The sequence below is a fragment of the Schistocerca cancellata genome, chromosome 3 (genome assembly GCF_023864275.1).
Source record: "Schistocerca cancellata isolate TAMUIC-IGC-003103 chromosome 3, iqSchCanc2.1, whole genome shotgun sequence".
Taxonomy (NCBI): Eukaryota; Metazoa; Arthropoda; class Insecta; order Orthoptera; family Acrididae; genus Schistocerca; species Schistocerca cancellata.
The window spans coordinates 538,225,338-538,246,001 of NC_064628.1; the positions used below are offsets into that span (position 1 = coordinate 538,225,338).

At 39.1% G+C, this 20,664-nt stretch overlaps 1 protein-coding gene across 1 annotated transcript in view; it reads right to left on the minus strand.

The window, feature by feature from the left end:
- The window catches only part of LOC126175368 (protein kinase C-binding protein NELL1-like), a 931,698-nt gene that overhangs the window by 255,155 nt on the left and 655,879 nt on the right, over window positions 1-20,664 (minus strand). Inside the window, exons 5-6 of the mRNA XM_049922135.1 lie at window positions 18,837-18,992; window positions 1,086-1,214 (exon numbers count right to left, since the gene is read on the minus strand). Of these exons, the coding sequence (XP_049778092.1) occupies window positions 1,086-1,214; window positions 18,837-18,992 (285 nt within the window). The remainder of the gene's footprint in view (window positions 1-1,085; window positions 1,215-18,836; window positions 18,993-20,664) is intronic.

The window sequence follows — 20,664 nt, forward strand, 5'->3', positions numbered from 1 at the left end:
GATGAGAGTCGCTTCTGCCTTGGTGCCAATGATGGTCGTATGCGTGTTTGGCGCCGTGCAGGTGAGCGCCACAATCAGGACTGCATACGACCGAGGCACACAGGGCCAACACCCGGCATCATGGTGTGGGGAGCGATCTCCTACACTGGCCGTACACCACTGGTGATCATCGAGGGGACACTGAATAGTGCACGGTACATCCAAACCGTCATCGAACCCATCGTTCTACCATTCCTAGACCGGCAAGGGAACTTGCTGTTCCAACAGGACAATGCACGTCCGCATGTATCCCGTGCCACCCAACGTGCTCTAGAAGGTGTAAGTCAACTACCCTGGCCAGCAAGATCTCCGGATCTGTCCCCCATTGAGCATGTTTGGGACTGGATGAAGCGTCGTCTCACGCGGTCTGCACGTCCAGCATGAACGCTGGTCCAACTGAGGCGCCAGGTGGAAATGGTATGGCAAGCCGTTCCACAGGACTACATCCAGCATCTCTACGATTGTCTCCATGGGAGAATAGCAGCCTGCATTGCTGCGAAAGGTGGATATACACTGTACTAGTGCCGACATTGTGCATGCTCTGTTGCCTGTGTCTATGTGCCTGTGGTTCTGTCAGTGTGATCATGTGATGTATCTGACCCCAGGAATGTGTCAATAAAGTTTCCCCTTCCTGGGACAATGAATTCACGGTGCTCTTATTTCAATTTCCAGGAGTGTATTTTCTTTACACAGTGTATCAAGATGCTGAAACTTTCAATGGAAGCCAAAATATCACAACTGAGTAATACTTTCTTTATTATTATTACTGTTATTATTATTATTACTTTTATCATTAACAGTTACAAAATGAAAACTTAGGTAATATTTTTCACTTACCTCTTAACACAGGGAATGAAATATTTCAATGTGAAAAAAAAAAAATCAATAAGCATGAAACAGTGAACAGTGGACTCGCTTCAGAATGCTCAATAACTCATGTCAAATAAAAATAGTGGAAATGTTTGAGGGATTAAATACAAGATTCATATATGACTTTATACCTTAATTTCTTATTTTAAAAGACAGAGAGAAAATAAGAAATTTACCACACAGGAACAAATTTCACAATCATGTTGCCAAGATGCACCATCTGTATGTATTGACCCATTGACACGGCATGACTTGTAGCAATCACATGATTCAACTTTACTTATTCGTTCTTCTGCTGCAATGAGCTGTAACAAATGTCATGCTTAGGAGAAAAATGCTACTTTAAACAAAAATAAAAATGGATATCATCACCACTTAACAAACATGTAAAATTAATGAAAACTAAAAACTATTAATTAATGGAATCAGATGCAAAGTGTCCTTTTTCTTTCTGGTTATTGACCATTACCACATCTTATTGACATCTATAATAAAGTTATCTTAATGGAAACTTACCATAAAGATAACATGCTATATTGCAGACCACAAGCCTTTGTCAGAAAAAGAAAAACACACACCATTCCTTCACACAGGCAGCCACAGGTCACGCTTACATGACCACCAACTCTGACAGCTTGGGCCAGAATGCAATTATCAGGTGGGATGGTAGCAGCAATCTGGAGGGGATGAGGAAGGGGAAGGAAAAGGAATAGGAATGTATGGGTGGAAGAAGAGGAGTGCTGTCCACTGGAGTGTGCAGGGACTAGAATGCCAACAGGCACAGCATCAGGAGGTTGTGGGGCAGGGAGGTGAGGAACAGTGGAGTGAAGAAAGAGAGGAATGGGAAAACATGGGTGGGTGCATTGGCAGATGGTGCCTCCTGTTGCTGTGCCTGTGGGCATTCTAGTCCCTGCATACTCCACCAGACAGCACCGCTCTTCCCTTACCTGCATAGTGCCATCCCTTCCCCTTGCCCTTGCCCTTCCCCTTCCCCTTCCCCTTCCCCTTCCCCTTCCCCTTCCCCTTCCCCTTCCCCTACCCCTTCCCCTTCCCCTTCCCCTTACATGCAACCTCCAGATTCGTGCTACAATCCCATGTGACAGCACCAATGTGGCCTGAGATGGCAGAGTTGATGGCCATGTGTGCATGAGGTTTGCTTGCTTGTGTGAATGAAAAGAGTGTGATTCTCTTTTTCCAATGAAGGTTGGGGCCAAAAGCTTATGTGTAAGTGTCTTTCAATTGTGCCAGTCTACAACTTAGCATGTTGTCTTTATGGCAAGTAGCAATCTATTTTTTCCTACATTATTGATAAAGTTATTTTAATAACTTTAGAGCTAAATGTTTGTCCATCAGGTGAACATTTGCTGGGTTGAATATATTTGCAATACAATAAAATTGTGTAAAGCCATATGCCTGTCTTCGACAAAAGTGGTTTGACAATGCAGGGTAACAACCTTACGAATGACTCAAATTTTTCATCTGCCAGTCTTACATATTTCACAAAGATTATTTATTGAAGCACTCAAGACTGATGGCATGAAAAATAGATTTAGTGGAAATAATGGTATAGCAACAATCCTCAAGTTGTTGGCAAAACCAACTTTCTCAAGATCTAACAGGGCACTTGAGCACTACTCGCAAGAGCCAACAACCCATATTTGAGCTTCTGTCCATTGAATGTCAAATGTGTATTTTTTTTCTTTCCTTGTTTTCCATAGTGTTTATTTCCTTATTTTAATTTCTTCACTTCTGAATTACCTATGTTCCTCTACCTCTTCATATAATCTCATACCATAGGAAGAAAGAATCATGTTGCACTGTTGGCTGGAGTCTACAAAATGTTGCACAGCCAAATACTGTCCCAGACCCCAGTATCTAGTTTCAAAGTGACAAGAGACACAGAAAGGGGAAAGTGCCCTATGTTCATCTGTAGCACATACAGCAAATTACTAGCTGTGCACATCAGCCATCTCATTGAGAGAGCACTGTCTGTAGCATTGTGCTGTTGTGAGTGTTACAATTCACAGTAAAATGATGTGATCCACATTTTGGTTTTTGGCAGTGTAATGATAAGGGATTATATCATAAAAATGTCACATGGAAAGAATCTATGGTGTTTAAAATGTTTAATAGAACAAATTAGTAAGTGATGTTATGACAAAGCCAGAGAGCAGTATCATTTTGTCCTTATAATGAAGCCAAATGTCTTGATTGCAAAGTATTCTGACATTTTCCACAAAACACTTCAACAGGTAAGAAATTAAGTTCATGGCTGTAATGACAAAAACAGTTTCTTGCCAATTTCCAGAAAGAAATGGAATCACACATAAGATAGTAATGTACATGTTGATAATTTCAACTGTCATCTAATAAAGGAGATTACTGTGGATTTTTATGCGAGACCTAAAGTCGTTCTTAGATGTCCCAAGCTTCTGCCTGTTCTCAAGGGATATATTAATTTCCTGTGGGAAGACACAAAATTAAGATGCATCCCAAAGGGATTGGGGCCTAAGTGGAAAAAAAATCATGTTAGGAAGAAAATTATTAATATAAAAAGACAGTATTGTAAAGATGGCGACACACTATTTGCAAAAGATATGTGGATTAAGGGATGATGGTTTGCCAGTATTTTACGTCAATGACACTTGGGCTGATTTAAACTTAACTACAAAAAAACAGTGATGCTGCAGGCATCAAAAGCAATGTAGATCCATCTGACAGGGTGATTGTTGTACATCTTGGAAGTGTACAGATTACCTCACCGGTGTAGAGGTTATTGGAAATTTTTATTATTAACTAGCTATTCCCAGCCAGGTACTGCTGTGTCTCATTCTGGTTAAATGGACAACACAGAAAACAGAAAGAACATACATGGCAATAAGCCATATATACAACTTTCCTGTTTGCTACTATCATCCACTGACAAACCAGAGCATCACATTCATGGGAGACAAGGCTTTTCTACACAGCAGCGAGCTCCATCTTCTCCACTGGCATTTGTGGCAAACAGTTGCAATCACTGAATAACAAATAACATTGCAAGACAGTTTGCCTATGGTCCATCTGCATACAAAGTCACATTTGCTGCCAAAGGGGTGGCCTAGTAAGAGGTGCTGGCACATATAACTTCAATATTCTATAGCATGCTTGGATGATGTTTCCAGACACAGGTCCCTTGATTTGTTCAAGACACGCTCTACAACCCCTCAAAGTTTGTCACAACAGTTTTGGGACACCCTATATATATTAAAAATATATTATCTATGTCTATGCAAATGTTCATTAGAGCAGCGTACAAAAATTTTCTGTAAATCAGTTGAGAACTTTTTGAGATTTTTGGTAATAATGTTTCCCATGTATATATCACATATTTATTTATATCTAAAAACAAAGATGATGTGACTTACCAAACGAAAGTGCTGGAATGTCAACAGACACACAAACAAACACAAACATACACACAAAATTCAAGCTTTCGCAAGCAATGGTTGCTTCGTCAGGAAAGAGGGAAGGAGAGGGAAAAATGAAAGGATGTGGGTTTTAAGGAAGAGGGTAAGGAGTCATTCCAATCCCGGGAGCGGAAAGACTTACCTTAGGGGGAAAAAAAGGACAGGTATACACTCGCGCACACACACACACACATATCCATCTGCACATACACAGACACAAGATGTGTATGTGCGGATCCACACATACACAGACACAAGATGTGTATGTGCAGATGGATATGTGTGTGTGTGTGCGTGAGTGTATACCTGTCCTTTTTTTCCCCCTAAGGCAAGTCTTTCCACTCCCCGGTTTGGAATGACTCCTTACCCTCTTCCTTAAAACCCACATCCTTCCGTCTTTCCCTCTCCTACCCTCTTTCCTGACGAAGCAACCATTGGTTGCGAAAGCTTGAATTTTGTGTGTATGTTTGTGTTTGTTTGTGTGTCTGTTGACATGCCAGCACTTTCATTTGGTAAGTCACATCATCTTTGTTTTTAGATATATTTTTCCCACGTGAAATGTTTCCCTCTATTATATTCACATATTTTTTTATATATGTAAAAATTAGGTATATAAGAACTCACACATATTTGAGTGCCACATAGTATCAAAATTTCAAAGCAATAGGCGAAGAATTTTGGGAGATTTAAGATTTTTATATAGATGTAAATGCTTGTTTGTACAAAATTGTAAATCTCCAAAAGTTCTTCACCATCTGCTTTGAATTCTGACATAACATTGCATTCAAATACACACATTTTATATATATGGCATAATGGTGTTAGCAAAAGTCTCACGCTCTTTGTTCAAAACCGTAAATCTCCAAACACACACACAAACACATATACAAACACACATACACACACACACAGATAAATATATTAGAAATTAAGATGCATCCCAAAGGGATTGGGGTCTAAGTGGGAAAAACATCTTAGGAAGGTAAAAACACATGCATATTCAGATGCAACATTGTATCAGAAATTTCAAAGCAATTGGTGAAGAACTTTCAGAGATTTATGATTTTGTACAAACAAACATTTACATTTTTTATTTATTTGTATAGGTAGACAATAAATTTATAATTTTTTTTTCTGTCAGTACCCACATACCAACTCTCATCACCTATGTGGTGAGTAGAGTCATCACCTCAGTATAAAGTTGTTTGTTCTGGTAATCTCCTTATTTACAAGTCCACATGCATTACCAGAACAGCCATTATGGAGAGTGGGAGAAAAATCATGTGTGGGTTATGACACATTGTTGGAGTATCACTCAACAGACACGTGGTCTCTCTAGTTCTGGGCCTCAGCTCAGCATGACATCTTCTCCCCCCCCCCCCCTCTCTTTCTCTCTCTCTCTCTCTCTCTCTCATTTTCTTGGACTTCATTTCATTATCAAACAACACCTGCCATGATTACATTGACTGACCATTGGTCTGTTCTACAAACACATGCCCTGCCCAACTGTACTCCATACGCTGGAGTAGACTGCAAATATTTACTTTTAAATCACCACTCTGCACCTTATAAACTGGAGTCGGAAGTGAGAGACCCCACCAATCAGTCTGCAAAGGAGGCTGCTGTTTTTTCATGGTGAGCTTTGTCATGAATTAGCCAGGGCATGGAAGAACTGGCACTGCCAGAGATGCCTAGTGTTGTGTTGGTGCATGTCACTATGTCAGCAGAGTCTAGCTCACAGCCAACCCTGTCTGGGGACGAATTGTGTGCCCTTACCTTGCTGTAGCCTTCCCAACTGCCCAACACCATTCACTCATGATAACTGTGGGGATGCTGCCTGACAACAGCTGTGCAGTTCATCTGCCACCCTGCACCCTGAGCTGTGCCACTATCGGAGCCATCCTGTCTCATCGCACTGAATCGTGCTGTCCATTGGCTACCATGCAGAGCTGTGTTTCTCATCTAGGGCCATTCATGTCTTGTCACATTGACATCACTGCACAACATGTCTTGTGACCTGGAAGCAATTCTTTGCAGCCACCACCCATCCACTGAGGATATTGAGGACATAGCAAACACTAGAGAAGAGAACTGATCTTTACTTCAAGGTGATGCATAAATTTTCATTTATTTATATTGATTTGCTTCATTGTAAGTAATTTTTTTTTCAATTTTGAGTGGATAAATGCCCACTAGGCATATGAATGGTAGTGCAGAAGTGAGTAGCATAATATAATTGGATGGATAGAAAAATCTACTCACCAAGCAATGGCAGAACTTGCACATAAAGAAGGTAATACAGGGTGTTACAAAAAGGTACGGCCAAACTTTCAGGAACATTCCTCACACACAAATAAAGAAAAGATGTTATGTGGACATGTGTCCAGAAATGCTTAATTTCCACGTTACAGCTCATTTTAGTTTCATCAGTATGTACTGTACATCCTCGATTCACCGCCAGTTGGCCCAATTGTAGGAAGGTAATGTTGACTTCGGTGCTTGTGTTGACATGCGACTCATTGCTCTACAGTACTAGTATCAAGCACATCAGTACATAGCATCAATAGGTTAGTGTTCATCAGGGGCGTGGTTTTGCAGTCAGTGCAATGTTTACAAATGCGGAGTTGGCAGATGCCCATTTGATGTATGGATTAGCACGGGGCAATAGCCGTGGTGCAGTACATTTGTATCGAGACAGATTTCCAGAACGAAAGTGTCCCAACAAAAAGACGTTCAAAGCAATTGATCGGCATCTTAGGGAGCACGGAACATTCCAGCCTATGACTCGTGACTGGGGAAGACCTAGAATGATGAGGACAGCTGCAATGGATGAAGCAATTCTTCATGCAGTTGACGATAACCCTAATGTCAGTGTCAGAGAAGTTGCTGCTGTACAAGGTAACGTTGACCATGTCACTGTATGGAGAGTGCTACGGGAGAACCAGTTGTTTCCGTACCATATACAGTGTGTTTAGGCACTATCAGCAGCTGATTGGCCTCCACTGGTACACTCCTGCGAATGGTTCATCCAACAATGTGTCAATCCTCATTTCAGTGCAAATGTTCTCTTTACGGATGAGGCTTCATTCCAACGTGATCAAATTGTAAATTTTCACAATCAACATGTGTAGGCTGACGAGAATCCGCATGCAATTGTGCAATCACGTCATCAACACAGATTTTCTGTGAACGTTTGGGCAGGCATTGTTGGTGATGTCTTGATTGGGCCCCATGTTCTTCCACCTATGCTCAATGGAGCACGTTATCATAATTTCATACGGGATACTCTACCTGTGCTGCTACAACATGTGCCTTTACAAGTATGACACAACATGTGGTTCATGCACGATGGAGCTCCTGCACACTTCAGTTGAAGTGTTCGTATGCTTCTCAACAACAGATTCGGTGAGCGATGGATTGGTAGAGGCGGACCAATTCCATGGCCTCCCTGCTCTCCTGACCTCAACCGTCTTGACTTTCATTTATGGGGGCATTTGAAAGCTCTTGTCTACGCAACCCTGGTACCAAATGTAGAGACTCTTCATGCTCGTATTGTGGGCGGCTGTGATACAATATGCCATTCTCCAGGGCTGCATCAGCGCATCAGGGATTCCATGCAACGGAGGGTGGATGCATGTATCCTCGCTAACGGAGGATATTTTGAACATTTCCTGTAACAAAGTGTTTGAAGTCACGCTGGTACATTCTGTTGCTTTGTGTTTCCATTCCATGATTAATGTGATTTGAAGAGAAGTAATAAAATGAGCTCTAACATGGAAAGTAAGCGTTTCCTGACACATGTCCACATAACATATTTTCTTTCTTTGTGTGTGAGGAATGTTTCCTGAAAGTTTGGCCGTACCTTTTTGTAACACCCTGTAATTATGCAAGCTTTTGGAGCCAGTGGCAGAAGGATTTAAGGGGAAGGAAGAGGGGTGTAGGAAAAGATCTGGAGAGGTCTAGAAAAGAGGGTAGATTTAGGGAAACTCACCCATAACTGTGGGTCAGTGGAAACTAACTGTCTGGTTAGGTCCTTGAAGACACTGTGGGACACACTGGTAGACCTTTACTTGTACTGCAGCTCAGCACAGTAAATAGTTCTGCTGCAGTTACCTTCATCTCTCCATTTTCAGCAAATACTCTGAAAATGTGGCCGCATTCCTGCAAAATGTTTGTCATGCTGGCTGAATGTTTTGATGGCCTGAAGAGTTTCAGTTAAATGTTACACATCTGAAGTTGTCAAGACTTGCTCAAATGTATGTGATATCACTCAAATCTCTGCATAAAGCCAGCAGATTGGAGGAGATGACCAGGTGGTTATCTGACAGGTACTTCAACAAAAAAGTGTGAGTTTCTATTTTGATGGTGGGCAATTACTCACAGAGATGAACAGGACATTTCATGTGGTCAGGTCCCACTGCTAATAAGTGCTGAGTTCCTAGGAGTACCTACTGTAGAAAGGTTAACCAATTAAGTGCCAACTGCAGCCAATCATGGAATAGGAAAGGCTGAGGCCAGGAAGGATTTCAAGGGTCTTGAGGAGATATGGACTTGGAAATGGCAGAGGAGATGGTGTCATTACCACACCAAGCTCCCGTTACAGTCAGTCAACCCAGTTAGTTTTCTTGGGTCAACAGAGATGGTAAATATGATTGCAGAAAGCAGGGTTCCCCCCCCCCCCCCCCTCACTTCCCCCTCCCTGGCAAGAAGCAGGGTCTGAAGCCACCTCTCTGTTGCATTAGTGGACTGTGGACAGAGACTATTAATCCTTTCACAGAATGTTGGGATAATTCAACAAATATAGTACAGATACTAAAAATACAGTAAAAATAACATTCGAAATATGTGCACTGCAAATGAAAAGGAACATGTCATCTATTATTTAGAAAACTTAAAATATTAACTCTGCAATCCCTATACACATATGAGATTATTATATTTTTGTACATCAGGTACAAATTACTTGAGGGAAACCAGTTTTTCCATTCACATGATGCTAGAAACAAAGAAAATTTTATGCTCCCCACCTACTGCCTCAGACTGTACGCCCAGGAACCTCAATACATGGGAATGAAAATTTGTAATAAATTAAAAGGGAACAAGTTAATGCAGATGAATTTAGGTCCACTTGAAAGAAAGCTATATGAGGTGCTGACACTGAAATGTTATTACTCAGTGGATGAAATCATGCAGGACAAACTGGAAATTTGAGCTGGATACAATGTGTTACATATTCCAAGAAATGTCCTTATAGTGTTATTATTTGTTTTAGTGCTATTATTTATTAGTGCAAAAATCATTGTAAATGTGTTATAAATTTTTGACATGGCTCCTGTAAGCAAACCAAACCAAATTCCATGCTGTGTTCAGCTACAGACTGGTACAAGGAAATACACTTTTGAGATGGAGGTACTCAGAAAAAGGAGATAGGACTTTGACATCATTCTCTGGAATGATTTCTTGCACCACTTGCATGCCATTGTTGACTTTTAGAATCAAACTGTCCAATTTGGTGATGCAGTGTACCAGTTTGGCAGTGCCACCACTGCAGAGACAAGAGTATCTCACAGAAAAAGACCTAATCTGCAGGATTATGCAAAACTACATATCTTAGTGTTGAAAGCCAGTGCCTTTGAAATCATATGTAAGGAATGGAGAGAGTTCTCTGGATGGTAACTGGAATCTTATAGCCTACTGAACTATCTATCTGGCTGATCTTCTCAACTGAAATAAAGTTCTAAATTGTCTCTAGGTGCACACAAGAAACGCCTTTGTAAGGCTAAAAACATAAATGGAGAGCTGTGTGTCCTCCTGTGTTTAGATAACTTTGGAAAATGAGACGTTACAGTTCCATGTGGGACAGTACTGGCCACTGTACAAGAAATAGCACCCACTGCTGTTCAGCAGTCTCAGACAGGAGAAACTAAGTTTCTGGAAAATCTGAAACGACACAAAAAGTATCCCACAAAGAGTCAAAAGATGTTGCTGGGCCAAGAAGTATGTGCATCACTCCACCCCTTAGAATTGACTTGGAAGAAAAGTTATTGCATTTATCAGGCTCAGGCAGAAACCTGTTATATTCATTATTGGAATAATTCATGTGGCTGTGTGAGGATAGACAATATTTATCAGCAACAGATTTAACATAGCATGAAATTCTGACACAAAAAGCAAGTCCAGTAGCACAAAATCGCTACTTAATTCTGTATCATCCACAGTCATGAAGGAAAGCATTCGACAGCACTCATGACACTGGGACAATTCACCCTCTCTCTAGCCCTTGGGTATTATCTGTTGTTGTCATACTTAGAAAATCATTTATGGTGAGAAAACTTACTGCCTTTGTGTCAATACACTAACTGTGAATCGTATAACCTCCCTAGCTATGAAGTCAGGCTATTAAGAAATTCCAGGTGTGCTGCTGGACACCACGTTTAACTGTATGAGTTCCTTAGAATGCCCTTTGGTTTGAGAAATGCACCTGTTACTTTTCAGCAGTTTACAGATTTATTAATGCTTGGATTTAAACCCAGCATTTATTTGGCATATCATTGTCTTTTTGCAGATGATAGAGGAATACTCTGAATGGCTGAGAAGCATACTGCCACATTTACAAGACATTATCTTAAGCTTAAAATTGGAGAATTGTTCTTTAGTGGAGTCTCAGGTACAACATGGACCACATTGTAAGTTCTGGTTGCACAAAACCAAATCCACATCTCACAGAAGCGGTTAAAAACTTTCTCAAATCAAAACATATTAAAGAATTAAAATCAGTTCTCCTGCTGCTAATTATTACCATAGATTTCTGGAAGATTATGCCACTGTCAGAAGCTTTTAATAAAATTGCTGAAAAAGGGGTGAATTTTAACTCGACCACACAATGTGAAGCAATAATGAAACAAATTAAAGGTGTTCTGACAAAATCTCCTCTGTTAATTTATCTGGACTTTGAAAACCCATTTATCCTGTCCTGTGATGCTAGTGATTACACCATACATTGTGTTTTGAGTCAGGAGTAAGAGACTAACTGGTTACGCATTAGGTTAGCTCCACAAAACAGAAATTAAGCACAGCACAACTGATAAAGAGTTGTCGGCTCTGGTGTTTGGCATAAACTATTTCAAGTCAGTAGTCATTTCACAATAGTAATGGATCCTGCTGCCTTATTGTTGCTCTTGAATTTAAAAGACCCAAGTAGTTGACTCATGCAAAGGTATTTAAAGCTGAGTGAGTATGATTATGAAGTCTGTCACTAGCCTGGAAAGATGCACTTGAACTCTGCTGCAAACACTATCTGAGGTGTCCAGATCTTTTGATATAGTACCTTTGGACATCTTAGAACCATTTCCATTGACACATCAAGAAAACAAGTATATATTATTAAATATTGATCATTTCCTATTTTATCTAGCTTTGGAGCTGATTGCTGACATGATAGCAGAGATGATAGTGAAAGCTTTTGTTACACATTTGGTCTTACCTTTTGGAAGTTCTGATGCAATACTAACAGATAAATGGACAAATTCTATGTCTTCATTATTCATACAAATCTGTAAACTGCTAGGTTTCATCCCAAAGTGAATGGGAGAATTGAACTTGAGACCAAGTCCACCAGTAAGATGCATTCTTATTATCTAAACAACACTCATTATGATTGGGATAAGTACTCACTTTACGTTGTGTCTGCCTATAACACCTGGATTCATCAGTCATCTTGACAAACTTCTTATGATGTTGTGTATGCACAAAAGATGAGCTCTTATTTTGAAGTATTAAAGTTGTCAATGGTTAGATATTCAGGTGAAGTTGAAGGGCTAGTTAAAAGGCATAAAATTATGTGAAAAATCAACAAAACAATCCCAAGACAACTGCTCAGCAGATAAAGATGGGTAATAAAGATGCCACTTTACCACCATACCTACAATGGGATTGGGTGAGGAATCTTGTGCGGAAAAAGGAAAAAATGAAGAAGTTCTCCCTCTCTTATGAGAGACTATACCAGATTTGGTAGCTCATATCACCTATGATGCTGAACTACAATAGCAGACTGTGCCATAATTGTACGCTCTGGCAGGCTAAAGCCTTATCTCAATCATTTGGTACCATCATCAACACTTGCCAGTGCATTAAAAAAATATAAAAAAGCTCCGACTCCCAGCACCACATTGGTAGACATTACGCTCCAAACACCCATACGGGCTGCTGTCAAAAGACTTAAGTTCAGTATCTGAGCCCCTGCAGCATGTCCATAACTAGTGGAAAACAATAAATCTAATGATGAGTCTCTTAACTACTAAGAAAGAAAGTCACAACTTCCCATTCCGCGGCTCTTCATTTTAGCACTGGTGGGCAACTGCGATTGGATGCTATCCAGTAATTTTTTGTCATTCTTTACTGCCTTCCTTACCTTATTACCACACCACTGACTCTATCCTACACCTTCTGCCTCAAGCAGGACCAGCTCTGCAATCTTTCCATCACTACATATTGAGGCAATGTGCTTTCCTTCCCTATGAGTTCTTCCAGTACTAGTTCTGTGACTATGCTGTTCGAAGTGGGCCTCTTTAGTCTTATTTAAAGTGCACGTCATTTATGACGGCGGCCAAGTTTAGGTTTGTTCTGCACATCTGATGTCACAAAACACAGTCAGCCAATGAACACTGAACGACGTTGCCAGAGCTTGACTGCAGTGCAGAGCATGGACGAGTGTCTTCAGTTTTAGAAACGTTCAGTCATAAATATAGTAATTGAACAAAAGCAATGTCTTGATAGCAGACTTTCTTTTATAGAAAGTTTGGAAAAAGCATTCTTTATACCAATTGCTTCATATTCTATTAATTAATGAAACCAAACAAGCAATAAGCCTCCTAATTCAGGCGATAGCAAGGAAAGGTGTCTGTATCATTCTCACTAACCACTTTTTCGCAATAAAGAACAGCGGTAATTGTTTATTTCCTATTGTGCTTCGACGAAATGTGAGTAATTCATAATCATACCAACAGTGTTTGTCAGTATTTTGCGTGATGTTTTAAAGTCCTCCAGGAGACACATTGAATGACGAGCTGCATTAGCGTAATGGTTAAAGTGTATGGCTGTGAAGCGAAATGTTCTGAGTTCACACCTTGATCAGTGCTTAATATTTTCTTTATTTTAAAAATAATACCAAAGTGTCTTACTTCATGAATTTTATTCGTTTGAATGTAATTTTTTGAAATTTCTAGTGGCAACTAAAGTGTACCATACAGAAAGTAATACACTATGGACTTTTGCCTCTGCAAACTCTTCAAAATTTCGTGCAATGGTTTACTACATCTAATGCTGCACAATAACTGCTTTGAACATCAAAACAAAATTAAGTCTTTTATGGGGGGAAGGTATCAGTCAAGAAGATATGTAAAAATCAAATTTTTGGGCCAAATAGTTTTTGTGAAATCGAATGATAAAGTGTGTCAAAGCAGTCGAAACACCATGTGTAGGCACAGGCAAACAGTGCAATCATGACAAAATCACGCACATCGCGGAACGGGGAGCCCGTTTCTGTAGCAGCGAAAGGGTTAATGCAGCTGTGGTGGCTTCACTTCATAAACTGCGTGCTCCCCCGTAAACGTAAGTTTGCAAACTATTATGGCACTGCTTCTCTTGATGCGGGCAACTGGCAATGCAGCAATCTCCCGCGTCTGGGTGGGCATGCGCGAACCGCCAAGATAAAAGAATTGAACTATAGCACTCAATCAGTGATTCTGCACCCATTGCCCATATCTGTTTGACATATGTGAAACCATGATTTCACTTCTACAGTCCTACAATGTTTTTAATTTACAGAAAAACTTATGTGAAGTGATTAGGAACTGATGCCCTTCAAACACTGTCCTCAAAAGTCCCTTTCATAGTATGCTTTTATTTCCTATATTAGTAACTTTATATTCACTACACAACCAGTTTTGTTTCCATTAGTGTCATACAGTTTCTCACATCTTAGCTAAATTACATGAAAAAAGTTTTTGATTCAGTTAAGTTTGCATTGTGGTAAAGACCTCATTTGCATAGCCATTTATCTTGTAAATACTCAAGGTACTACTCTATATCTGTACAACTGCAAGAAAAACTATGAACCTCCAGAGGAATGTACACAAGATTATGACCTGGAATGTATGAGGATTATGCCATATTGGAAAGTTACAGATTGTGGAAAGAGAATGCCAGCAAACTAAAATTGGGATATTAGGATTAGCAGAGACTGATTGGAAAGGCACTGGGTGCTTCAAAACAGGTAACAGAATATTTTTCTGGTATATCAGATAACTGCATCAATGGTGTTGCCTTGTTAGTACATGAGTGATGGAATGCTGTAATGACTGAGTGCAAGCCTATCAGCAACCAAATAATATTAGTGAAATTCAACACTAGACGCTGCAAGCTAAATGTAATACAGAAATCTGCACCAACTTCAATGGCTGATCATGAAGTGTTAGATGAATTTTATGAGTCTCTTCCCAACTGCCTACAGTACCCAAAAAAGGAAGTTACCTCAGTGCAAAGAGATTTATAATGTTAAGGTAGGAAAGTGGGACTCATCAAATGAAGTACTTAGCTGCCATGGTTTAGGCAAAAGAAATGATCATGGAGATCACCTGATTCAGTTCTGTCAGGAAAATAAGTTCATTATAACCAACACCTGCTTCCAACACCATCCATGAGAACTTTTCACCTGGACCTCACCAGGTGGAACATACCATAATCAGATAGACTATTCACTAATCGGCTTGCAATGGACATAGACAGTTAAAAACATTAAGACTCTTTCTGGTGCTGACCATGGTTCTGACCATCAGCTTCTATATCTTTAACTGAGAATGAAACTGTAAAAAAGGAAAGGACACCTCCAAATGTGAGAAGATTAGAGAAAAATGCTGAAATTGAAATTTTCAGTAATCAAGTCCAAGAAACTTGATTTAAATGTTCAGAAATGTAAAATTGTATACTTCACAAAATGAAAAAAAAGTAGTGTCCTATGACAACACTATCAATCACAGACGGAATCAATCAACACACAAAAATACTTGGGTGTAATACTTTGTAGGGATAGGAAATGGAATGACAACATTGGCTCAGTCTTGTGCAAAGCATGTGGTAGACTTTAGTTTATTGATAGAAAACTGGGGAAATGCAATCACTCTGCAAAGGAGATTGCTCGCAAATCACTCTTACGACCCACAATACAACATTGCTCACTTGCTAATAGGGGATGCTGAAGTACACGGAGAAGGGCAACATGAATGGGCACAGGTTTATTTGATCCATATGTGAATAGAATGGGAAAAAGCTGTAATAACTGGTATAGACGGACTTACCCTCCGCCATGCACTTAACAGGAGTTTGCAGAGTATATATGTAGATTTCAATGTAATAGTGATAGTCTCAGCATACAGTGATCTTTTCATTACAGTTGCATGTCCTGTGGAGGCAGCTCAATATATCACTATCATAGTGTTGCCACCATCTGCTAATAATGTATTAATAATCCGTGATATGTTTCACACCTACGAGATGAGGGAAGATGGTATATCCTTTTATGATCATCAATATTTTACAACAGGAACCATGATTCATCCAACAGGGAAATTCAGTCCATTGCTCCATGGCCCCATGATGATACAGTGTCCACCTTGAATGTGACTGACAATGTTGTTAAATAACTAAAAACACATCAAGGTCAACAAGAACCCCAACTACAACAGGGTGCAAGTGCTCTCAAAACATGTACGGTCCAGTCAAATTAATGTGATCACCGCCTACGTTCAATTTCAATGTGCAGTAACCACACACAGGCAGCAGATGGCAGCACTAGCAGTGGAGGGAATATAAAGCATGTTGGTGGGACATGGAAAACAGTGCAGTCATTGTCGCAATGCAGAAATAGACTGATTTATTTGACCTGCAAAACAACATGATAATTGGCTTTTGGTCCAAGGGTGGAAGCATTTCTGAAATGGCTAAGTCTGTAAACTGTTCATGAGTCACTGTGGTTAAAGTATACCATGCATGGTAAAACAGCGCTATCTAAAACTGGCACTAAGGGAACTGTGATGCAACATGAGCTGTGGTTGACAAGGATGAATGGTGGGTGTGGGGATGTGTACAGGTGAATAAATGTACAACTGTTGAGCAAATGATCAACCAGATGAACTTAAGGGCTACCATTGCCGTTTCCTCGATGACAGTTCAGTGAACATTGCTGCATATGGGCCTTCACAGAAGACACCTGGTTCATGCTTCCATGCTGACTGCTGCTCACCAGTGATGAAGGTTGGAATTTGCATGCCACTACTGCAACTAGACATCCGCTGAGTGGCAGCAGATGGCCTTTTCAGATGAATCACATTTTATTCTCCATCAGACAGATAGCTGTTGGTGTGCACAGCATGAAACATCTGAAAGCAAACACCCTGCAAAAATGTTTGGAAGGGTCCAGGTCACAGGAGAGTGTGTTAAGGTGAAGGGAATGTTTTTGGGCCATTCTCTGGGTGATTTAGTCATTCTGGAAGACACAGTGGATCAATGCAAGTATGTATCTATTCTTGAGGACCATTTCCACCCCTACCTGTAATTTGTTTATTCCTTGCCAGGGTGGCATCTATTAGCAGCATAGTGCAACATGTCACACAGCTTGCAGTGTACATGTGTGGTTTGAAGAGCACAAGGATGAGTTTACCACACTATCCTGGTAACCAAATTTCCCAGGTTAAAGCCCTTTCAAGAGTCTGTTTGACCACATCAAACAGGCTGTTCATGCTTGGGATCCTGAACTGAGAAACCTAGAGCAGGCAGCCACAGCACTTGACTCAGCATGGCTCCACATACATGTTGGTACCGCCCAGAACCTCAGTGACTCTCTTCCTCCACATCTCACAGTGGTCCACATTACAAAAGGTATTTAATCAGGCTTCTGACAGCTGGACACATTAATATGACAGGACCATGTATGTGCTCTCAACAGAATTGTACTTTACTGTAACACATACTGAGCACCCAAGCCTGGGCTGTTTATATTTGTGGTTTTTTCCCAAATTTGTCATTCAAAAAATACAGCATATTCTTGCATTTGAAAATTAAACTACATTTTTACATTGTATAACATATCAATATAGGGGTCATTTACATTTACAGATGAGCTTTGGCAATGGAGCTCACTTGCAGATATTTTGAAGAAAATGGAATTGTTAGAGGAGAAACATTAACATCAGACTGGCTGAGAACTAAGACAAATGTTTGGAGGGGAATGGTGAACAGACAGTAAATTTGGTCCTGCTGCCAGCCATGGGAATGTGCACCATCTACATATATGAACATTATGAACATCTACCACATTTAAACTGCAGTTTGCCAGAACCACTTGTAGTCAGAACTGAAGTGATTTCAAAATTGGACAATTACTCAGCAATAGTACAGGGCCTACATTTATGCAAGGAAGGTACAAATATAGATAGGTGTCAGTGGCAAACTTCCATGTTTTATGTAGCAATGTTGTGAACACTCATTGTGATGTACGATGGGACTGAAAATGGGGGAGTCAGCTGCTGGTTCTATGCAGCCAATGAGTGTGCAGCAGGCAGACAACATATTTGGAAGCAAGAGACAAAGGAATGTTGTCACACTCTCACATCAATATAGATGTGAAATTCACCATGTATTCAGAAAGAAACAGATGTTTTTCCTGCCATAACTACAACTCAAACACCACAAAATATTCAGAAGACTTAGCCAAATATTTGTGAAAATCAAGATTAGAAATTTTATTGGTTCTCACTACATTCACAGGAATTTAAGCTGTGAAATTACATCCCAACGTAAGGTTCGCTTTGGAAACAGCGACAAATCTGATTAAACAGCCCAATATTTGTGACAACCAAAATTGTAAATGTCACTCCTACTCATTTCACTTGCAGCAGTTTAAGCTGTGCTGTGATTAAAAATAATGATACCACAGAATACTGGCTTAGATAATAGACAAAAAAGAATTGAAGATAAAAATAATGTAAACAATTTCCTTTTGTTTATTTCCCCCCCCTTCCTCGGAATATCAAAATATAAACAATCAATAAATGGCATAAGTTTGGAATATGTATAATGATAGCTTTTTAGGTACATGTTTCAATAAACAGCTCTGATATGCTAAAAATAAATTTTTCTCAAGGAACCTGCCAAATAAAACATTGTTTCTTAACCTCTTTACCTAGTCAGCAAAGGTAGACTTTTTCAAATAGGTTCTGATTCAGACCTTAGCTTCAATCTTTTTCGGCAGTGTACAAAATTAACATTTCCATTTAAGTTCTGGTAATTTTTCTTTGATGTGCTTGAACAATTTTACTACATAAATAAATAATTAAAAAGTGTATTATGCTAATACATTGACACTTCCAGAAAATTCAATATTTTCAAGGTAAAAAGAAGAAATAGAAGATGAAGTCCACTCACTTTTTGTGAGAGATCATACAGATTCTGTGTCAGCTGCTCAACTGTACTCTGCAGCAAAGAAAACTGCCCACATGTAGGGCAGCTTGAATCTAACAGAGGGCATTGCTTCAGGTATCCATGAGGGCCAGCAATGATACGTACTTCTTCTACAGCACCCTAAAAAAAGGTCCTTGCAGTTAGAGACTCGTATTTGAACATATTATTATTATTATTATTATTATTATTATTATTATTATTATTATTGTTACTGTTATATTTGGACAACCAGTATGTGGTGTATAAATTAAAATTTTTCATATCTAGTACATTTTTATGTCTAGCCTTTGCTCATATCATTCTTTATTTTAATACAATCTGTGCAATTAATAACTATTTCCATTTCACTCAATTTATAATATTCAGTATTGGACTTGAAACAATGTCACAACAAATATAAATTCACTACTTCTCTCCTAGAAAAAAAAGTAATAAAATATTTGCTAAAGCTTCAAACACAAGATTTAAAAATGACTGCTTATCAATATTTGTGTAACAATACTTGACAGAGACATCATTTGGCAGTAAGGTGTAAATAATCTAAAAAAAAAAAAAAAAAAAAAAATGAAATAATTACAAATGTTTCAACAGAAATGAGGAGGAGACAGGCTTTTTCTGAAAGCTGCTTTTACACAAAAGTCTACAAATGTTATGTTCTTGCAAGAGAGTGAAATGCAATCATATTCCACCTCCTGGTTTCCAAAACACCAACTCCTGTTCATTGTACAGGTTTCTCTCTTAAATATGAATTCTCAGTGAAGATATTTTTATTAACTGGATAATTACCAAGCAAGATGTATACTGCAAAGTTAAAAAGAAGTTATTTCTTCTCTAATGATAGATCAAGCATTGACTGGCTTAAAACTCTCACTTAAGCTGAGAGATCCATTCGATTTGTGAATCAGTGTCTGGGGTGCTGCTCCCTGGCTACAGTGGACTGAATGGACAGCCTTTCTATCTTGTCACCAACACAGAAGACATGAGGAATGGAATGAACAACTGCGAGTGAGTTGTCTCTGAAACTGTAATATGTGCTAAGAAATCCAGATATATAACATCATCTTCTGTGAATGGGTATAAATTAACGTAGAGTATTCCCTTCCATTAGGTCTCAACTTTGCTTTTCTTTTTGCACCTGATTCCACAGATTTAAAATGACAATAAATGTTCACTGTATGTAATACTCTTCTCTCAAAGCAAGTAGTTATTTGTTATTCTTTGGTAAAAAAGAGAGAGAGAAGAAGATTGAAGAAGTGTGTTTTCTGTTAATTTATGCTAAATTTTTTTCAGCACAAAGAGTATACATCAATGTAGTGTAGTTTATTATTAGTATATGATAGACAATTAGTTTCTAGCAAATGTTTTTCTTTTTTATTGCACATGTGGATTCAGTCAAAATACATGAAGGTTCTCTTTCAAACAGGATCTATGGAATGCAATGAATGAATGAATTCATCTCTTTTGATACTTTTTCTGCCTTTACAACTTCCTTTCTTTTATCTTTAATTCTGCCTGTAATAATTTTATTTTTGCTGTTACTTTAAAATAGTTGCTAGTCATTTTGTCCCATACATATTAAATAACTTTTATCACTACTTACAATAATAAACCCTGTTGATATTATAATTTCACTTAATTATCTCAGTTCAATATTTTCTGTTCTCCTGCTCAATTCTGTACACAGAAAGTTATTCATCATGTAAATTCTGTACAAAATGAAATGATTCCCCCCCTTTTTCCATACTCTACATTGGGGCACCTACAGCTTCAAAAACTGAAGCTTGTGTCTACT